This window comes from Typopeltis vanoorti, chromosome 14 (genome assembly GCF_054136105.1).
Source record: "Typopeltis vanoorti isolate ZY-2024b chromosome 14, IOZ_Tvanoo_1.0, whole genome shotgun sequence".
Classification (NCBI taxonomy): Eukaryota; Metazoa; Arthropoda; class Arachnida; order Uropygi; family Thelyphonidae; genus Typopeltis; species Typopeltis vanoorti.
This window is the reverse complement of record NC_143562.1, coordinates 62,597,196-62,619,323: the sequence shown is the minus strand read 5'-3', so window position 1 is coordinate 62,619,323 and position 22,128 is coordinate 62,597,196. Positions and strand designations below refer to the sequence as shown.

The window sequence follows — 22,128 nt, the reverse complement described above, 5'->3', positions numbered from 1 at the left end:
GTGTCATGTAGCCTCAAGGGCTCACTCTAGTGAGTAAGTACGTGAGTGGCGAACCTGAGGTACCTGATGCTGGACCATGTCTTACTTCACGTAATATGTCTTATATTATCTGTAGACGCGTCCATATCTTCTTTCTTTATACTTTTTCTCTTCTTGCTCCTTTTCCCCAGTGTTATTAGAGTAATTCGAAGGCTAGGATGAATCTTTTCTATTTACTTTATTTTCTACCTTTAGCAGTGAGAGGAATAGCCTATTCTAAGCAGTGGGAGTCTGCTGCTCTCCCAGAGGTGAGACCATACCATAATGGTTTCTTGAGTAAGGCAACAGAAAACCACCTCAGTATTATTTCAGAAATATGGTGAACTCAGCAAATTTAGCCTCCACAACTGACAAAAACAGGATCTATCAGCAAACGATGTCATGCCTGGCAGGAGAAGAAATGGAGGCTTCTCAGGTCGTTTACCTATGAAACCCCCATATGGACAATGAGGATGTGATCCCAAGTACTGAGGAAAATACAAATAAAATAAGACGTCCAGGACAGAATAAGATAGAAACTATACAAGTGGCAACTTGGAACATAAGAACAATGTTGAGAGCTGGTAAATTAGAGAACTTGAAAGAAATCGAGATGAATAAATTGGATGTGGCTGGTATAAGTGAAGTTAGATGGGAAGATATAATAGATTTTGAAAGTGATGGTTACAGAATTTTATAATCCTGTAGAACATGAGGAAAAAATGTCGTAGCATTTGTGTTGAATAAAAAGGTTAAAAATCCAGTAGAAAAAACAATACATAAAAGTGACAGGATGATTATGATTAAACCTAAAGCAAAACCTGTGGACATAATGATTATACAGATATATATGCCCACAAGTGACCATGATGAAAATGAAGTAGAAGAGATATATAATCAAACAGAAAAGATAATGGAAGAAGAACTAAAATGTGTACCATCTAGATGGTAGACTGGAATGCAGTGGTAGGTGAAAAGGTGGAGAAGGGAATAATGAAGATATGGCTTGGAAAAAGGAATGAGAAAGGTGAAAGACTTATAGTTTTGTAAAAGACACAAACTAATTATTGGAAATACTTGGTTCAAACTTCTAAAGAGAAGAAGATATACATGGAAAATGCTAGAAGTTATTGCAAGATACTAGATTGATTATATGTTAATCCAAAACAGGTATAGAAACAGTGTAAAAAGGATATCAATGTATCCAGGAGCTGATATTGACTCAGACCATAATTTACTTGTTATGGAATTAAGAATACAATTTAAGAAAATAAACAAAAGGCAAAAACAAGAAAAGGTGGAACCCAGAAAAACTCAATGGTGATGGGGGTAAGAAATTCAGAGAACTGGAGAATAAAATAAGAAACAAAGAAGATATATCCGAAGAGACTATTGATGTTGAAAGTTTATTTTTCACTTGGTTAGAGTATAATAAAATTAGTTTAATCCTTTATCCAAGTGTGAGCAAACAAAGTTTGCGCCTGAAAGTATCTTCAGAACTGGGGTAAGGTAGTACAACACCAGGACAACTCGTTGCAAAGGTGGAGCAAGCTACCAACACTCCTATCTCAGTATCTCCCATAATGCAAATCACATCTCCTTGCGGATATGTCTAATGTATTGCATTAAGGGAAGGGCCACTACCCAGACTAGTTTCGACCTTTATTGAGGTCTCTTCAGTGGGAGCCAGGCCCAAGTGGAGATACCACACACTTGGATAAAGGATTAAGCTAAATTTATTATAGTCTGACCAAGTGAAAAATAAACTTTCAACATCTTTCTCTAAATCCAGAGTAATTTATTAAAAAAGGGTGGCACACCATTTGGCAATTCCTATAGGTAGAGATGACCTGCTAATGCTTCTGCCTGGTATCTCCACTTGGGCCTGGCTCCCACTGAAGAGACCTCAATAAAGGTCGAAACTAGTCTGGGTAGTGGCCCTTCCCTTAATGCATAACATTAGGCATATCCGAAGGAGATGTGTTTTGCATTATGGGAGATACTGAGATAGGAGTGTTGGTAGCTTGCTCCACCTTTGCAACGAGTTGCCCTGGTGTTGTACCACCTTACCCCAGTCCTGAAGATACTTTCAGGTGCAAACATTGTTTGCTCACACTTGGATAAAGAATTAAACTAATTTTATTATACTCTAACCAAGTGAAAAATAAACTTTCAACATCTTTCTCTAAATCCAGAGTAATTTAATAAAAAGGTGGCACGCCGTTTGGCAACTCCTATAAGTAGAGATGACCTTGCTAATGCTTCTGCCTGGTATCTCCACTTGGGCCTGGCTCCCACTGAAGAGACCTCAATAAAGGTCGAAACTAGTCTGGGTAGTGGCCCTTCCCTTAATGCATAACATTAGACATATCCGCAAGGAGATGTGTTTTGCATTATGGGAGATACTGAGATAGGACTGTTGGTAGCTTGCTCCACCTTTGCAACGAGTTTCCCTGGTGTTGTACCACCTTACCCCAGTCCTGAAGATACTTTCAGGTGCAAACTTTGTTTGCTCACACTTGGATAAAGGATTAAACTAATTTTATTATGAAAAACTTGATATATGAAACAGCTGTTGAAGAGACAGATTTTGTGGAAGAGAAAAGAAGATGGAAAAATGCAAACACTGAACAGGGAAGAGGAAAATACAAAGTATTAAATAATGAACTGAGAAGAGCAATTGATAAAGCAAGAGAGGAATGGTTAAAACCACAAAGTAAAGTAATTGAAGAAATGGATAAAAGGGAGCAATATTATAAAATGTTTGAAAAAGCAAAAGAACTTACAAATATTAAAAAAAGCATAAGAAATTTGCCAATTAGAAGATAAGCAAAGAAAATTAATTTATGATATTGAAATACAAGGCGAAAGATGAACGGAATACATCGAAGAATTTCATGCAAAAAATGAAAGACCAACAAAAATAGAATTAGAAGAGCAAAATGAAATCTTAACAGAAGAAAGAGGTCCTGAAATACTAAAGAGAGAAGTAGAAACAGCAATTAAGGAATTAAAAAGTGGAAAGATGGAAGGAGTGGATAGAATACCTAGTGAAATCCTAAAACAACTGGAGGACAAAGGTATAACAGAAACATGGAAGTGTGCGCAAACAAAGTTTGTGCCTGAACTTTACCCCAGTCGTGAAGATACTTTCAGGCACAAACTTTGTTTGCACACACTTGGATAAAGGATTAAACTAAATTTATTATAGTCTGACCAAGTGAAAAATAAACTTTCAACATCTTTCTCTACATCCAGAGTAATTTAATAAAAAGGTGGCACACTTTGGCAGCTCCTATAGGAGGAGATAACATTGCTAATGCTTCTGCCTTGGTATCTCAACTTGAGCCTGGCTCCCACCGAAGAGACCTCAATAAAGGTCTAAACTAGTCTGGGTAGTGGCCCTTCCCTTAATGCATAACATTATACATATCCGCAAGGAGATGTGTTTTGCATTATGGGAGTTATTCTTGTTGAGAGGCTTATATGCTGGTTATACATGATAACTAATAATTAAGGAATTGACAGCGTACACTAGAAATATAAATTAAATAAACTTTAATATATACTTTCCAATATTTCGGCAAACGTAACGTTGCCATCTTCTTGGGAACTTATTACAAAGACAAGTGCACACAAGTACTACATAACAGCAAATGAGAACCGAAGCTAGGAAGTTAACGTTTTCCTAAAGCCCTGATGGTGCCCCCTGGTGGGCTATATTGATAGTTCTTGGCCTTTGGACTGAAGTTTTTCTGATAAATGTTTCCCAAATTTGGGGCAGTCTCATGCATCCAAATTTGTTGAGATTTGGCATGTTCCTAAGGGCTGAAGCTGATTCCATGAATAGTCTTTCATATTTGAACTTGCTGCGGTGTATTACTGTGGCTTTCTTCCATCTTATTCTGTGGCGAGTATCCAGAGCGTGGTCTGCAAGCCCAGAGTGGCTGTAATTGTGAAATCGGATGTAATCCTTGTGTTCTGAGATTCTGATATTTGCTGTCCTGCCTGTTTGGCCAAACTATGACAGTTTACAACTGCAAGGGACCTAGTATACACCAGGTAGGTCTAGGGGAAGTGGTTGGTCTTTAGTGGAGCAGATAAGGGATGCCAATTTTCTATGTGGTCTGTAACAGGTCAAGTCATGTTTTTTAAAGATTTTGTTGATTTTTTCCAAGGTGCCTCGGATGTAAGGAATGGTGATGGATCTAGAGTAATCTTTTTTGTGAAGGGGAGGGGGTGGTGGGTTGTGGATAACTGGGTTAAGTATTTTTTGGATTCTTTTTTTTTTTTTGGGGGGGGGGTAGCCATTGGCTGAGAAAGTGTCACAGATGTGATTTAGTTCAGTAGTTAGGGCTTGATCATTAGAACAGATTATTTCTGCCCTGTTGAATAATGTCTTAATAACTCCATATTGTTGTGAGGGGGGGGGGGGAATGATGGGATTGTTGGTGAATGTATCTGCCTGTATGGGTGGGTTTTCTATAAACTGAGAAAACCAAGGTTCCATCAGGTTGGCAGGTGACTAGTGTGTCTAGGAAGGGGAGGTTATTGTTTACCTCTTTTTCCAGGGTGAATTTGATTCTAGGGTGTTGGTTGTTTAAGTGTGTTAGGAAGGAGAGGAGTGAATCTGGGCCATGTGGCCAAATAGCGAACACATCATCAATGTAGCGAAGCCATATGGTAGGTTTTTGTGGGGCTGAGTTTAAGGCTTTCTCTTCAAAAGTCTCCATAAAGAAGTTAGCCAAGAGTGGGGAAAGTGGTGAACCCATGGCTGTCCCCTCTATTTGTTTGTAGAATTTTTCCTGCCAAACGAAATAGCCTGAGTTCATTGTAAACTGAAATAGGGCTGATATATCGGGAGGAAATTTAGCTTGGATTAGCTCTAAGGTTTCTTTGAGGGGGACATTCGCGAATAAGGAGGAGACGTCAAAACTGACCATTATGTCATTATGTTGGAGTGTAAGGTTTTCTATACTGGCTTTGATTTTTTTATGTGTGATTGTGTGTTGCCAGTATAGTGTGAGAGCGCTTTGGCTAAATGCTTGGCTAGTTTGTAAGTGGGGGAATCAATGCCATCCACTATGGACGTAATGGCACATTATCTTTATGTATTTTTGGGAGCCCATATATGCGGGGGGGGGGGGGGGGGGGGGGGGGTCTAGAGTTATAGGGTTTCAGTCTGTTGGTAATCTCCACAGGCCAAGAAGTGACCTTTTTAAGGAGCCTATGGAGTTTTCTAATTTGAGAGTTGGTGGGATTATGTTCAATAGGGAGGTAAGTGGATCGATCTAATAGTAAAGCCTTGAGCTTACCTGTGTAGTCATTAAGATTGAGTACCACAGTGGCCTTCCCCTTATCCGCTTTGGTGATCACTATTTCTTTGTTTCTCTTCAATTCTTGTAGTGACTTGTATTCACTAATGGATAAGTTGGATTTCAGAGGCTTTGCTTTTGTGAGAACACAGGCTACATCCAATCTGATATCATTGGCGATGTGGTTTGGGAGGTGCCGAATCCTGCGTTCAATTTGTATCATTAATTCCTCAGCCGGTAATTTCTTAGGAGCAATGGCGAAGTTGTGACCACGTGAGAGAGAGCATTGAGTGCTTCAGGCTTCAGGTTAACTGAAGAAAGGTTAACTACAGTGTTGGTTTGTAGTTTAGGTTTGGACGCCGAGTTCTTTATTAATTTATCAAACTTGTTGATATGTCGGCTCCGTATTCGTTCTTTATTAGCCGCCGTACATGAGACGTCATGTAGGACTGACCAAAGCTCGTGATTAAGCGTATGTGAAAGCTCATTTTCTAGTGCTAATATAGCTCTGTTTATGTCGGCTAGGGAACCGCGTGTAGCGGTAATTTGCTCCTGAAGTAAAGCCTGGCTCGCCCGGTTGTAGATACGGAGAGCTTTCTGTGAGACGAAGTGGTGTTTAAATTTAACACAGTTAGGGATGACTTGATTATCCTGGCAGTGTTTTAGAAAACCTCCCCTTCCTAGACACACTAGTCACCCGCCAACCTGATGGAACCTTGGTTTTCTCAGTTTATAGAAAACCCACTCATACAGGCAGATACATTCACCAACAATCCCATCACCCCCCCCCCTCACAACAATATGGAGTTATTAAGACACTATTCAACACGGCAAAAATAATCTGTTCTAATGATCAAGCCCTAACTACTGAACTAAATCACATCCGTGACACTTTCTCAGCCAATGGCTACCCCCCCCAAAAGAATCCAAAAAATACTTAACCCAGTTATCCACAACCCACCACCCCCCCTTCACAAAAAAGATTACTCTAGATCCATCACCATTCCCTATATCCGAGGCACCTTGAAAAAAATCAACAAAATCTTAAAAAAACATGACTTGACCACCTGTTACAGGCCACATAGAAAATTGGCATCCCTTATCTGCTCCACTAAAGACCAACCACTTCCCCTAGACCTACCTAGTGTATACCAGGTCCCTTGCAGTTGTAAACTGTCCTAGTTTGACCAAACAGGCAGGACAGCAAATATCAGAATCTCAGAACACAAGGATTACATGCGATTTCACAAGTACACCCACTCTGGGCTTGCAGACCACGCTCTGGATACTCGCCACAGAATAAGATGGAAGAAAGCCACAGTAATACACTGCAGAAAGTTCAAATATGAAAGACTATTCATGGAATCAGCCTCAGCCCTTAGGAACATGCCAAACCTCAACAAATTTGGATGCATGAGACCGCCCCAAATTTGGGAAACATTTATCAGAAGAACTTCAGCCCAAAGGCCAAGAACTACCAATATAGCCCACCAGGACTTTAGGAAAATGTTAACTTCCTAGCTTCGGTTCTCATTTGCTGTTATGTAGTACTTGTGTGCACTTTTCTTTGTAATAAGTTCCCAAGAAGATGGCAACGTGACGTTTGCCGAAATATCGGAAAGTATATATTAAAGTTTATTTAATTTATATTTATAGTGTACGCTGTCAATTCTTAGTGTAATTATTAGTTATCATGCATTATGGGAGATACTGAGATAGGAGTGTTGGTAGCTTGCTCCACCTTTTCAAGGAGTCGCCCAGTGTTGTACCACTTTACCCCAGTCCTGAAGATACTTTCAGGCGCAAACTTTGTTTGCACACACTTGGATAAAGGATTAAACTTAATTTATTATTAGAAACATGGAAATTATGCAACCTCATTTACAAAACAGAAGAATGGCCTAAAGATTTCACAGAGAGTATTCTTATACCAATTGAAAAGAAAAGCAATCCTACTAAGTGCAGCGACTACAGAACTATAAGCAAACTCTTGCATGCCTCTAAAGTACTGCTAAGAACATTAAATCAACGATTGGATTATAGAGTGGAGTATTTTCTGGGGGATGATCAGTTTGGATTTAGAAAAGATAGAGGAACTAGAGATGGAATTGGAGTAATGAGGACCATATGCAAAAGAAATATAGAAGTATATAAAGCAGTTTATATATGTTTTGTCGAACCTTGAAAAATCATCTGACATGGTGAAATGGGGAAAATCTGAGAAGTGTTATGCAAAACAGGTTTAGATTGGAGAGACTGAAGGTTAACAGCTGAATTATATATGAACCAGACTGCCATAATAAAGACAAAAGTAGGAAAAACTAAAAACTGTGTGATTGGCAGAGGTGTAAGACAGGAATGCTACCTGTCACCGACGCCCTTCAATATATTTGCAGAAGAAATGATAACAGAAGCATTTGATGAAGAGAAAAAAGGAATCAGTATTGGAGGAAGAACAATAAAAATATTAGATGCACAGATGATCAAGCAATATTAGCTAATATTGAAGATGAACTACAGCACCTAATGCAAAAATGTGAACGTATATGCAAGAAATATGGTATGAAAATTAACACAAAGAAAACAAAAGTGATGAGAGTCTCCAGGAAATCAGGAAGTATCAAGGTGATGATGAATGGAGAAAGTGTAGAGCGAGTGAGACAATACAAATACCTTGGTAGTATAATACAAGAAAATGTGACATGGAAATAAAAAAAAGAATTAACGAAGGAAAATATGTATTTTATAGCAAGAAAAATTTGTTTATTAATAAAATGAATAAAAATTTAAACAAAAGACTTATTAAGTGTTATATTTGGAGTATAATCTTATATGGGTCAGAAACATGGATAATTGGAAAGAAAGAAGCTAAAATGTTGGAGGCATTTGAAATGTGGTTATGGAACAGAATGGAGAAAATAAAGTGGACTGAAAAAATTACCAATGAAGAAGTATTACAAACAGTTGAAGAAAGGAATTTACTAAAGACCATAAGATAAAGAAAGTATAATTGGATAGGATATGTATTAAGAGGAGACAGCCTACTGAAAAGAATGATAGAAGGGAAAATTAAAGGAAAGCGACCAAAACGAAGGAGGAAGAAAGAGACAGAGGAAATTGGAGGAAGAGAATTTGCTGAGATATACCATTGGACCTGTCAAGAGACAGACACTAATGATGATATGTCATGTATTCCTTAGGAGATGTCATTTTATCATATCACTTCCAAAGCATGTAAAACTTCAAAAACAAACGCGCACATAGCAGGCGCGTGATACATGCTACGGATTCAGAACATTAAGATTATTTCATAACAAGCATAAAGGACATTCTGTTTGCATTGTTCTGTAGAAATGGTTCACACAGATGATAAACAATACTTTCTAATTTTTTGTATAAACAATCATAACTGCATATAGTTTTTAATAGCCTTTCACTAGAGTAAACACTATAACAAACTGAAAAGTTCTGACCAAAGCCCAAAAGGAACAATGCTTTGCTCAAAAATTACTATTAGCAAGCAATCTATACAACTATTTCTGTGATCCCTACAAGTTTGGTATAATGAGTTAACTGTATTTAACACTTTTTCCACATTTCTTTAGTTCAATAATGTAGGTTATCCTCGTTTAATTGTATTCTTAAAAAATACAATGCGAGTAAAATTCAATTATGATCCAAAATACTGGGTCTGGCTCCATTTAAGAGACCTCAACAAAGGTCGAAACTGGTCTGGACAATGGCCTTTCCCTTAATGCATAGTAAAATACATGGCCAGAAGAAAGCGTGCTTTGCACTATGGGATACAAACTTTTTTCCCCCCCACTAACCGTAGCAAATTTTGAGATAAAATGTTGGCAATCAGGGAAGTCAATGGCGTGTAAAAATAAGAGTTATCAATTAGCATTTAAATTAACTGGAAAGAGCCTTAAAAATAAAAAAAAAATTAAATTAAATAAAAAAAAAGTTTCAATGGCTGATCTCACAACATACTTAGACAGTGGGGATTCGTCAGCTGATTCATTTTCCTTGAAATGAAGCAGCTGTTAACTTATATATGGTATTTTTAATTAAAAACTGAATGTATTCACTTACTCCAAAGGATGTTCCAACAGGCTTACGTAACCATTTTGGAGGCTTCTGCAGAGATATAGACACATGTCTTTGAGTCTGTTGAGATACAGGAGGTTGCGTAAAGGTATCTGCACCAGGAAATGATTCTGCAATCTTAAAAAAATAAAAATTAACTAAATAAAATAAATACAAACTTATCTAACATCCAAATGCAAACTTCATAACCAAAAAAATACTTCAAACAAAATGTTCTTACCTTTGGACTACACTGAACTTGCTGCTGTCCCCCCATTAGTGAATAAAGACTAACATGTCCATCAAAAGATGAACTAGCAATAACAGCAGGATTCCTAGGACACCAGGACACATCAAAACTCCACTGGTTACTAGTGGATAACTCACAGACTACCTAAAAGTAAAATTCCTATAATTCAATTATTTTAGCATCATATCATAATAAATATTTTGACTTTCAATAATTAAGACCACATTAATGTGACCTCAATACTGAAAACTACCTATAGAATTACTTAACCACAATAACCTACGTGTATGACTTGCAATAATTTTAAGTTTAATAGTTAACACTTTCCAATGACTACAAAGTAGGCATCATATTCTCACAATGATGCTAATGCTGGAATCATAATGCTTAAGTTTATTTTTTTTAGAAGGAAAATATTCCCACATGCTTTCAAGAATGCCACAGAGCATTCTTGAAAGTCGTAATGCTTTTCAATGTAACTGCATCCTTTGTTTTAATCACACAATGAAAAACTTTTACATGCTATCCAAACAACAGTGATGAGTTGTCCAAGTTGTCTTGGTTAGGTGTTGTGAGCAAACTCACAACACCTAACCAAGTGAAAAATAAACTTTCAACATCTTTCTCTAAATCCAGAGTAATTTAATAAAAAGGTGGCACACCGTTTGGCAACTCCTATAAGTAGAGATGACCTTGTTAATGCTTCTGCCTGGTATCTCCACATCTGGGCCTGGCTCCCACCGAAAGAGACCTCAATAAAGGTCGAAACTAGTCTGGATAGTGGCCCTCCCCCTTAATGCATAACATTATACATATCCGCAAGGAGATGTGTTTTGCATTATGGGAGATACTGAGATAGGAGTGTTGTGAGCTTGCTCTGCCTTTGCAACAAGTTGCCTGGTGTTGTACCACCTTACCCCAGTCCTGAAGATACTTTCAGGCACAAACTTTGTTTGCTCACACTTGGATAAAGGATTAAATTAAATCTATAATAAAAGCATGAATTTGCTTTTCATATACTATCTAGCATTTTCCCCTAAATACCTTTCCATGTCACCTTGTAAGAAATACAGAAATAAATTTTGCACTTTCTATAGCACATTTTCATAATTCTACATGCTTTCTAGCTGAATTTAACCTTAAATGCCTATCCACATTCCCTTGTAAAAAAAAAAATACGTAACTGCATACTTCACATTTTATGTGAAGACAGCAAACCAATTCTGTGCTGCAACAACACCCAAGCAGAGAAAGTTATTGCCATCTATATGATTCCATGGCCAACCAACACCAAAAGAATGCAATTTTCAATATCACAAAAAAAATTTTAAGAAAATAACAAGTGCCAAAAAATGTTTGTAATTCTTTCATAGTCCAGAAGTAAGGTAAACTATTATCTGCTAATACCCAAATTTCATTTTGGGTATTAACACAGAATATATCAGAATACAAAATAAAACTCAGTTTCATTTTGCAGATTCTGCAAAATATTCATCATCACCAAATTCCTGCTATGTACCCTCAAGGGATGTACAGGATATGATAGTACTACATGAAAAATTTACATCATTACTAACTTCCTATCTACATGATAACTAAATACTCCAAATCAATCTGTTACTTGTCAAGACTCCAACATTATCAGATCTTATAATTCTATCGTCTAAGGCACTTTGTACTGTATCAATCCACCTATATCTTGGTCTTCCTCTGGGTCATTTTCCTGCCAACCTTGCAGAGAACACTTGTTTCACTAATCTTTCCATGCTCATTCTGTTTAAGTGGCCATACCACCTGAGATTAGTTCTCTAACCCATTCCTGGATGGTGACAATGTCAAGTTCTTTCCTAATATCCTTGTTTTTAATATGATATTGCCATTGATACCATCTGTCCATGCTCCTAATCTTTCTCGGGACTCTCATATCTGTAGTCTCTAATCTTTGGTCAAGTGTTTCATCTCTAACCATGCTCTCAGATCCATAAGTCAAAATTGGTTTGAATACGGTCTTGTATACGGCTAATTTAGTATTTTGACTAATTTCTCTCTTATTTCACATAAAATTTATTCAGTTGACTTCTTATCACACTAGGTTTGATGATTCTGTTGGCTATTTCTATATTTAATTTATCACCTTCACTAAAAATCATTCATAAGTAGCTGAAATGCTTTACTTGTCCTATAGTTTCACCATTCAAAATGCAGTTGATATTTTCAATGCTTCTGCCTATTTTCATTGTCATTGTCTTGTTACTGCTGATCTTCATACCATATCTATTACAACAGTTATTCAATTAAGGAAATCTTGCAGACTTGTATTGGATTTATTTAGAAGTATAACATCATCCACATAAAGTAAAGAGCTGAGACTAACATCTCCAATTTTGATATCAGGTTTAATACCACTTTCCTTCATAATGTGATCCATATAGATCATGAATAACAGAGGGAATAATGTACGAGGGTGTTCCGAAAAGTTCTCAGCCTAACAACGAAAAAAAATAATTTATAATTTTAAAATTATATTTATTTTTCAACATAATCTCCCTTAAGACTAATAGATTTATTCCAGCAATGCTCCAGCGCATTTATCCCATCCGTGTAGTGGTTTAGTTCTCAGTAAAATCTGCAAAATACCCCTCTAGAGTTGCAATCACCTCTTGATTCAAAGAAAAACACTGAACAGCGAGGAAGAGTTTTAGTTTTGGGAAGAGATAGAAATCAGCAGGAGCCAAATCTGGGGAATAGGGTGGATGTTCCAACAATTCATAGTGCAGATCCTTTAATTTTCCCATAGCCAAAACACCTTTGTGGACAGGTGCATTGTCCTGATGAAAGACGATTTTTTTCCTTCTGCAAACCGGGTCTTTTCTCATGAATTTTTTTTCTAGTCTAAAAGATCGGAATAATATTCCTGGTATATTGTTTTACTCTTTTCAAGATAATTAATAAACAAAATGCCTTTGCATCCCAAAACACCGATGCCATGACCCTTCCTGTTGATGGAACAGACCTTGTCTTCTTTGGTGCTGAACAACTGGCTTCTGTCCACTGTTTTGACTGCTGTTTCGATTCTGGTGTGTAATGGTGAATCCAAGTCTCATCCATAGTAATAAATCTATGCACAAAATCAGTTTTCTTCTTGTTAAAATGCTCCAAGCACTGTTCAGAGATTTTCATGCAAGTGCATTTTTTAATCTGCTATGAGCATGCACAGCACCCATCTTGTGTAAAGCTTTTTCATATGCAATGCTTCGCGCAAAATATATTTTACATGTTCTTTTGAAATGCCTATAGTCTCAGCAATTTCATGCACTTTGACTCGCCAGTCATCCAATACCATATCGTGCATTTGATCAAAGATTTCTGGTGTTGTTACAGTGTTTTGGACATCATTCACGTGGATCATCTTCAAGGCTGGTATAGCCAAGTTTAAACTAGGCAGCCCATTTCTTAATTGTCGAAAACAAAGGAGAAGAGTGCCCAAATGAACTTGAAATGAATTTCTTTTGCAGTTAAACCTTCTTTTACAAAAAATTTTATATAACTGCATGATACTCAATTTTATCCATTTCAAGGGATATAGACAACACTTTTGCTTCCGACAAGTATAAAACAGCTGTATAAAACAAATTACTTGATAATGACTTGCAATTTCACATGGATGCTTATGACAGATGTACCAACTTAGAAAAAAAATCTTGCCAATACTGTTACCATCTATGGTCGAGGCCAAGAACTTTTTATACCACCCTCTTACATCCTTGTCTGACACTACATTTAACATAAAACCATCTTCCTGAATTCCCTTCAATTCTAGCTGCTGACTTACAACTCAAATAATGCCCCAGTGATACCACACAACTGTAGTGTTTTGAATAGCTTTTCTCTTGGTATTTTGTTATATGCCTTTTCCAGATTTACAAAACTTAAATGCAGATCTTTGTTATATTCCCATGATTTCTCAACTATATGTTGAGAAGTGAAAATCTGGTCCTGACAGCCACTATTTGGCATGAATCCAGCTTGTTCTTCACCAAGCTTCTCTTCCACAAATCTTTTCAACTGTTTGTCAAAAATACTTGCATAAATCTTACCAGGATACCTGGTAGGGGGACACCTCTGTAATTTTCACATTGTTTTATTTCCCTTTTTATATATGGGTACTATGAGAGCTCTATTCCAATCATCTGGATTTCATCCCTCTGTCCAGGCCTTATGAACTATACAGTGCAGCCACTGTAAGACTTTTATAACTCCATACTCAAGTATTTCTGGTCGAATATCATCTACTCCAGCTGCCTTTTCACATTTTAGTCTTTTGATGGCCTTTTCTACTTCAAGTGTGGATATGTATTCCTGATTGCATGCCTTTTGAATGTTTTTTACTAGCTGTCACTGATGATATTGGCATGCATCTAGCATTGTTTTCCTTACTCTTCCTCTGGGTCTTTTTTTCTTCGATGGCATCGCTGATGATTCCATTCCCTCTCAACATGTCCGATCCAGTTTCCTTTTCTTCTTTTTATCCTCCTTAACAGACTTCTTTCTTCTTCTAGTCTTTTTAAGATCTCTTCATTAGTTATTTTATCTGTCTATTGTCCAATTGATTTTTTCCATCCTTCAGTAAATCCACATCTCAAAGCTTTCCAAAATCTTAATTTCTTCTTTCTTTAATGTCCATGTTTCAGCTGCATAGAGGGCAACACTCCACACATAACATTTTATTAGTCTTTTCTTTAAATTTCTATCCATTTTATTCTGAATAAATTCTATTTTCTATTAAAGGCATCTCTTCCCAATGCTATTCTTGCTTTCATGTCACTTTTACATATTCCATCACTGCTAATCACATTTCCTAGATATTTAAATGTCTTTACTTGATTCAATTTTTCCCCATTTATTCTGATATCCATATTTGCCTCTTTCCTTGCTATTTTCATTACCTTTGTTTTTCTTATTAATTTTTATTCCATAATTTATACAGGATTCCAGTATCTGTTCAACAGATGTTATAGTCCTGTTTCAGTATTTGATAATGCCTTGTCATCTGCGTTATCTTATTGCAAATATTTGTCTACCTCCAATCTTTATTCCTTCTTCCGAATTCTCCAGTGCTTCTTTTAACATTGCTTTGGAATACATGTTAAACAAAATTGGTGAAAACAGCCTTGTCTTACTCCTCGTCCAATGATACCTGGTTCTGTTGTATCATATATGTCTCTCACCATGGCAGTTTGTCACATATATAGTGAAATAATTAGCCTTCTGTCTTTCCAATCTATACCAATCTTTTCCATTACTTCCACCATCTTATCCCATTTTACAAAGTCAAAAGCTTTTTCAAAATCTACATAACAGATATTAACTTCTTTATTCACTTCCAGACTTCTTTCGCTTACTATTCTTAACAGTCCAATCGCATCTCTTGTTCCCCTACCCTTCCTGAAACCAAAATGATCTTCTCCAAGAAATTCTTCCACCTTAGATGCAACTCTTCGTGTCAAGATTCTCATAAGTATTTTTGATGTATGAGAAATGAGGCTAATTGTTCTAAAATTCTTCCAGTTCACTGCATTACTTTTCTTTGGTATATATATAAATATTGAGGTCATAAAATCTTTTGGCAATTCTCCTTTGTTATAAATTAAATTTATTATTTTGGTAATTTCTTCAGTTCCTTTCTTCTGAAGTTGTTTCAGGAATTCTGCAGGTATTTCATCTATTCCTTCTGCCTTTCCACATTTTAGTTCTTTAATGACCATTTCTACTTCTGTCTTCAAAATCTCTGGGCCTAGATCATCTTCATTTATCTTCTAATGGCAACTCACATTTGGTCTATTTTTCTTGTCATATAGATCTTCAATATATTCCTTCCATCTCACTGGGATTTTATCTTCTTCAGTTATGATTTCTCCATTCTTATTTTCTATGCGTCTAGTTCTAATTCCATTTCTCTTGGGATTTATGCTTCTTGTTTTTTCATACAAAAGATCATATCTTCCCACTCTCTCATAATTTTCCATTTCTTTGCATTGTTTTTTAAGCCAATCATCTCTACTTCTTTCTGCTTCCCTTCTCAATTTGTCATTCAGGGTTCTATATTGTATTTTCCCTTCTGGGGTGTCTTTATTTTTCCATTTTCTTCTTTTTTTCCCATTAGAGAAATCATGTCATTAGTTAACGAAGGTTTTTATTTTTTAAATTGGAAATGAGCATAAATTTTGAATCTGTCAGTATTGGATATCTTACAGCTATTTTCATTATGTCAACACTGGTTAAGCACTGGATATTATAGGAATGTGCATCTGACAAAAAACTAAAGAAAGAAAAAAGTCTGTTGCTATTGCAACAGACATTGTTTTTTGTTGAAGGCAGCTGAAATATCATTGGATATAATTTTTTATATTAAAAGTCTCACAATCAGAAAGTGAGTAATGTAATTTAAGATTATTTCTTGGTCATAAAAACATAAAAATCATTTCTAAAAAATTAAGCATCATGATCCATATAATGATATTTTGCAAGGAAAGAAAACAAAAGTTCATATTATTTTAATAAATTTTTATTAGAAAAAAATTAAAATAGTTAATGATTTTTGATGCAAGCTTTTGATAATTTTGCAAAAATAATTTCTGCAATATTGTCAGTAAAATGAAAGAACATAAATTGTCTTGTTCCACTGCACTGATTTCAAGAATACAAGACAGCAAATTTGCTATTACGAAATAAAGTGATTCCAAAGGTTGATCTGTGGTCATTTCAGAAGTGATTAAGTTCCACACATGTGAAATTCGTTTTTATCTTCGGGAACTGGATAAATAAATTGGGCCACAAAAAAGTTTGAATATCGAAGAACAGTAAATTCCAAGTACCATTTATAAGTGGATTAACACAAACATTGCCGCGTTAGAGTTAATCCACTAATGGTTCTACAATTGATGTTAAGGGATTAACACTAGGGCAGTGCAATTACATGATGAAAAGCAGAATGCTGATGAGGTTTTGATCCATGAGATATCCTAAGGTATCTGAATATTTCACCCACTTCAGCCAGTTGGGAAGTTAATGTTATAAGAGGGCAGTAAATTCTCATCTCTGTCAAAGTACATATTCTTTGTCCAGTTAAATTTTGCAGGAAGAAAAAAAAAAATATCATACAGCCTCTGTATAAGAGTTCATTTATCTTCAGATGAAAAAGCCTTATGAGATTCCTTACATCATAAAAGGAATTTGATAGTCTTGGGCCAGCTATCTTTGATTGGCTACCAATGGATATTGCACTGCACCTCAGCCTCCAAAAGTTAGATGGGACTAAAATGACCTCGCTCATCCCATAAGGGAATAAAAAGGCATTAGCGGATAAGCAGATAGAAAGAATTACTCCTTCAAACCAGATGGTATTGTCACCACTGACTATGCTGTGGAGATGATCTTGTGACCTGTTATTTATACTGCTCAGTGCTATTTACTAAATATTTGTGTGTGCAAATGTGGGTATCTTCTAACCCAACATCCTGTTTTAAAGGGTTGAAAAAAATGCCAAGTGGAATTTCACTTAAGACTAGCGAACTTCATACTGTTTTAAACAACCTTTATGAAAATTTCTTTCTGAAAAGACTGGATCTGAAACTAGATCTACATCCTAGGCAGGAAATGCATGATAAAAATCTTGGGTAAAAAAGGGTGTATATATACGAGTTAAAACATACCATGGTTTAAAAGAGTAGAAACTGTGCTCTCAAAGCAGAAGGAACCCACCAGATTCAGACCTGCATTTCATTTTATAATGTGAAAGTGATAATAACAGGCAACTACCAGTATATGAAAAAATTTAAGTTTCATGTTTTACTTTTACACACCCGTATTTTTGCAATGGTACACACGTATATTGACTTAATTAAAAGCTGTATGAGTTTAAACTGGCATATATCCCTGTAAGAGCATAAAGTAAACCATGTCATTTTAAAACTTGAAAAATTCAATGTAAAAAAAAAAAAAAATTCCTACCCCCAATGAAGAAAAGATACTCACTTCTCCACCAGGGACATTTGAATTAGGATTCCAACAAAGAATTCTGTTGTCCTTCCCACAAGAAAGCAAGAGGTCTGGATCTTGTGGACACCAAGCAATAGACAGTACGCCTCTTTAGAAATAAAACACAATAAGTAAATAAATAAAGGCATACAAATGCACAATCCTCTCAATACACACACTCACTCTAGTCACTTTGAGGTCAAAGCTAGATAATTAATAGTAAGAAACCTCCACATAGCCTATACATAACGTGAAGAACTCAAACTTCTGACCCAAAGACAATTCTCAATTTCCACTCATGCAACTTATTAAGTATACAAATGAATACTACATGAATAAATCATGGCTGGCAATTTGAGATTAGGATAACAGAACTGTATTCTATACTAGAGCATACTACAGAGATAACTGTAGTATGCTCTAGTATAGAACATGCTACATATACTGTATCTATACAGTTCTTGAAAACTGTAGATACAGTATAGATACAGTTATTGAAAACTGCAGAAGTCTTATATAACCATGTTATAACAAGATAATATAAGGCTTCTGCAGTTTTCAGAACACCACAGCAAATAGCAAAAAGTAAGACAGTGGAACATTCTCCAATTCAAAACACTTAAAGACAAGAATCAATGTGAAAAGAGGTGAGGCTATCAGAGGTATCATATATAAGAAATAAAAAAATATTTTTAAAAGCAATAAGAATCAGGAACAAAAACAGTGAGATTTGCAATAATATTTAATACTAAACATGAACTTCCAGCCATATCAAATATGGCAATAATAGACCAGTGTGGGGAGAAAATAAAAGTGAGAGGACACTACCATCATCAACTTCAATGTGTTAGGAATAATTGCTTTAATTTCCCAACATTTCAATCTTCATATTAAGATCATTATCTGGAGTGTGTATACACACACACACACACACACAAAGGCAAGCTATATTACATTTCAAAAAGCATGCCAAAGTGACAATGATTTGATCAATCATTATTCTGCTGGCCTGACCTCTAGTGAGAGAAAAACCGTACATCAGAGAACAAATTCATATAAATACTTTAAATACAGAAAAATTAAAATGGCCTAATCAATAATTTAACATAAGTGTTTGTTATATTAAAGCTAAGATCCCAGATTACTACAGTCATAATTATAATTAACTCTCAGACCAAAAGGTTGTGTGGGTAGAATATGTGCTATTCATATTCTAGGGATTTTTAGACCATCGTCATTATTGCAAGATTAGAATGGCTGATAAGAATATCATATGCCTCTTTAAATTTATGCTCATACCAATGTTTGGTGTCATATAAACAACAGATGCTTTTCCAGTCTATTCTATGTAGAGTATTCAGGGCATGATCAGAAAGACCAGATTTACCACAATCATTATGGGAGGCCAGTACATTATATCTATAATGTACTGGCCTCCTATAAAGCACTGCATGGAATCTGCTATGAAAGGAAGGTAACAGACACCCAAGGCAGTAGTTTTGCAGAACAAAGCTGACCAGTATGCCCAAGGCATGTCAGTTATGTGATTTTAAATGAGGCATGATCACTGGATGTTGCATAAGTGGCAAATCCATTCATGAGCAGTGGTCAGGCCGAGCATCCACGATCTTTTCGTACCACAACAAATGAGCCATTGTCCAAGAGGTCACAAAGACTCATAGGACTTCAGGCTATATCAGTGGATTCTTCAACTTCCCAGTGTGACCCATCAAAAGGAACAGTGCAGCATGGTCTTCATAAAGTGGGGGTTTTTTGGGCAGGCTGCGAAGAGGAAGCCTTTGGAGACAAATGCTCGGTGGCATCTGCATTGGTGTCAAGAGCATAAGCACTGGACCAGTGGGTGAAAGTGATTATGACAATTGTGGAGAATCTTGGACAATGTGGAGTGATTAGTCGCATTACTCTCCACAAATTGGATGGAGGTTTGTGGGTCTTGAGGTGCCTCATAAGAGATGTGACCAAGACTGCCTTGTGCCCACAGTGAAGGATTGCCCATACCATGACTACACATGGTAGTGGTGTAGTCATGGTAGGGGCAATGTTCTGTTCTGCAGGTTTGAGGCCCATATGTGGCATGTGAGTGCGAAACTTAATGTCTCTGGGTACCAGGAGATGCTGGCTAACCATCTTCCTGGAGCAATGGTGGAGCTCTATGGGAATGTAACCAATTGCTTCTTCCAGCAGGTCAATGTGCCATGACATGTTGCACATACAAAACGAAGGTTGGCATTAACCTGTTTCTTGGCCAACCAAGAGTCCTGATTGAAATGATGCGAAACACTCTGGAGTGCTGCATATGCCTATGCAAGCCATTTGTTGCCAACCACCATCAGTTGTTGGAGCGTTTGAAGGCTGAATGGCGAGATATCCCACCAGAACAGTGTCAGCAATTTGTAGAAAGCCTTCCGCGACATGTTGCAGCGGTTATTGCTGCAAAGGGTGGCGCAACATGCTATTGACTGCATCCATCATGTATGGCCTGCCAGACAAATGGTGTCTGGATAATTTTGGCAAGACACTGTGTGTGTGTGTGTGTGTATATCAAAAACTTTGTAAAGATGCACCTGGTAGAAGCAGGAGGGTCATGATTATAGTCAAGAGAGTTAATTTCCCACTTGAAGTAAAACACGCGAGATCCTCAGGGATCATTAATAGAAATAAAGTGCATTTTCCAATTTTTCCCTTTGTCTTGCTTCATGAAATCGCCTACTGTTCAGTAAATTTAATTTCATGTTGAATATACTATAGCTCCTTTCTTTTTCACATCAATTGTTGTTTGAATAAATCTTAAATTTGTAATAAATATTTAAATTTATAGCATGCAATTTAGATTATATTATAAACATTGTAATATACTACTACTTTCTCTGACTTTGACACATTGTCAGGATGATTTACAAAAATTATTCTTACATTTACATGTGTGCTATCGCCTCTTTTTAATATATACTTAGAAGCCATATTTAAAAAAATCTTGAAAGGAAGAGAGGAAGGGATTAATGTAAATGGTGAAATCATCAGTAACATCCTATATGCTGATGGCACAGCTCTCCTGGCTGACAATATTCAGAATCTTCTGGAACTACTGAACGAAGAGAGTGAAAAAATGGAATTAAGAATAAATATCACCAAAATTAAATTCATGGTCATAAGCTTTATTACCAATTATAATTACCAATTCTTAATTCAGCACTTTCTTTAAACAGGAAACAAATAGAAAGAGTGACAAAGTTGAAATATCTCGGATGCTTGTTAAATGGAGAATGCAATCCAGAAATGGAAACAAAAGTTAGAATTGAAATGGCAAGAAAAAAATTTAAAAAAAATTGATGATGATGATGAGAAAAAAATTTTCTCCTGATGAAATCAACACTGTGTAACTGCAGTTTAAATTTAGAGCTTAGAGTATTCATGGTTAAATGCTATGTATGGTCTGTACTGCTGTATAGTGCGGAAACTTGGACCTTGAAGACAACGTCAATAAAAAAGCCTTTGAGATGTGGTTATACAGACAAATGTTAAAAATCTCATGGACAGCAAAAACGTTCAATCAAGAAGTACTGGAACAGATGGGAAAATCACATGTACTTTTAGATACCATAAACAGAAAGAAAACTGCATATTTTGGTCACTTACTTCATAATGACATATATAAGATACTTCAATTGATTATAAAAGGGAAGATAAATGGAAGAAGAGGGAAAATGAAGAAAATCTTGGCTGGCAGACATCAGACAGTGGACTGGCATGAGCTCTGAGGGACTGTTCAGAGTGGCTGAGGATCACTCAAAATTTGCTGAAGTAGTCAGTGATCTCCGATAGGAGATGGCACTCAAAGAGGAAGAAGATTATTATATTTAAGCATGGCAAAAATGAAATATTTAATTTCCATCTATATCTTCTGTTTTTAAGTTTTTTTTTTTAAATCAAAAAACGACTTAAAAAGATTGATCAATCCAAATCAGACATTGAAATAAAAACGACTTATCTCATTCCCATTTAGTATGCATTCTGGTTCTTTGCCAGAGCTATTAGTTAACTTCGGACGAATCTTGATTCTTCTTTCATCTGATTGTTCTCCTACAACATCTCAAGAGTGAAAATGCTGTGTGTGTGTGTGTGTGTGTGTGCGCACGTGTGTTTGGAGAAATCACAGCTTTTCATCACATTCCAGAGCTAGTTAACGGATAGGTTTTATTCATCATCATCAGTAAATTCCTTCATTTGTTTAAGTAAACTATGGAGGTTAATTTCCTGATGTTTCGATCCTTCATATTAAGGTCATCCGGAGCATACACATATATTATACAAAGACAAGCTGGCTCTATTACATTTCAACCAGTAAGCCAAAGAGACAATAATTTGATCAATCATTATTACACTGACCTGACATCTGGT

General features: G+C 36.2%; 1 protein-coding gene across 3 annotated transcripts in view; it reads right to left on the bottom strand.

Annotated features, from left to right (window-relative positions):
* Sec31 (COPII coat complex component secretory 31) overlaps positions 1 to 22,128 on the bottom strand; it is a 486,555-nt gene that overhangs the window by 217,548 nt on the left and 246,879 nt on the right. For all 3 annotated transcript variants that reach the window (XM_090403344.1, XM_090403343.1, XM_090403345.1), the window contains exons 8-10: positions 17,707 to 17,818; positions 9,664 to 9,816; positions 9,429 to 9,560 (exon numbers count right to left, since the gene is read on the bottom strand). In XM_090403344.1, the coding sequence (XP_090259470.1) occupies positions 9,429 to 9,560; positions 9,664 to 9,816; positions 17,707 to 17,818 (397 nt within the window). The remainder of the gene's footprint in view (positions 1 to 9,428; positions 9,561 to 9,663; positions 9,817 to 17,706; positions 17,819 to 22,128) is intronic.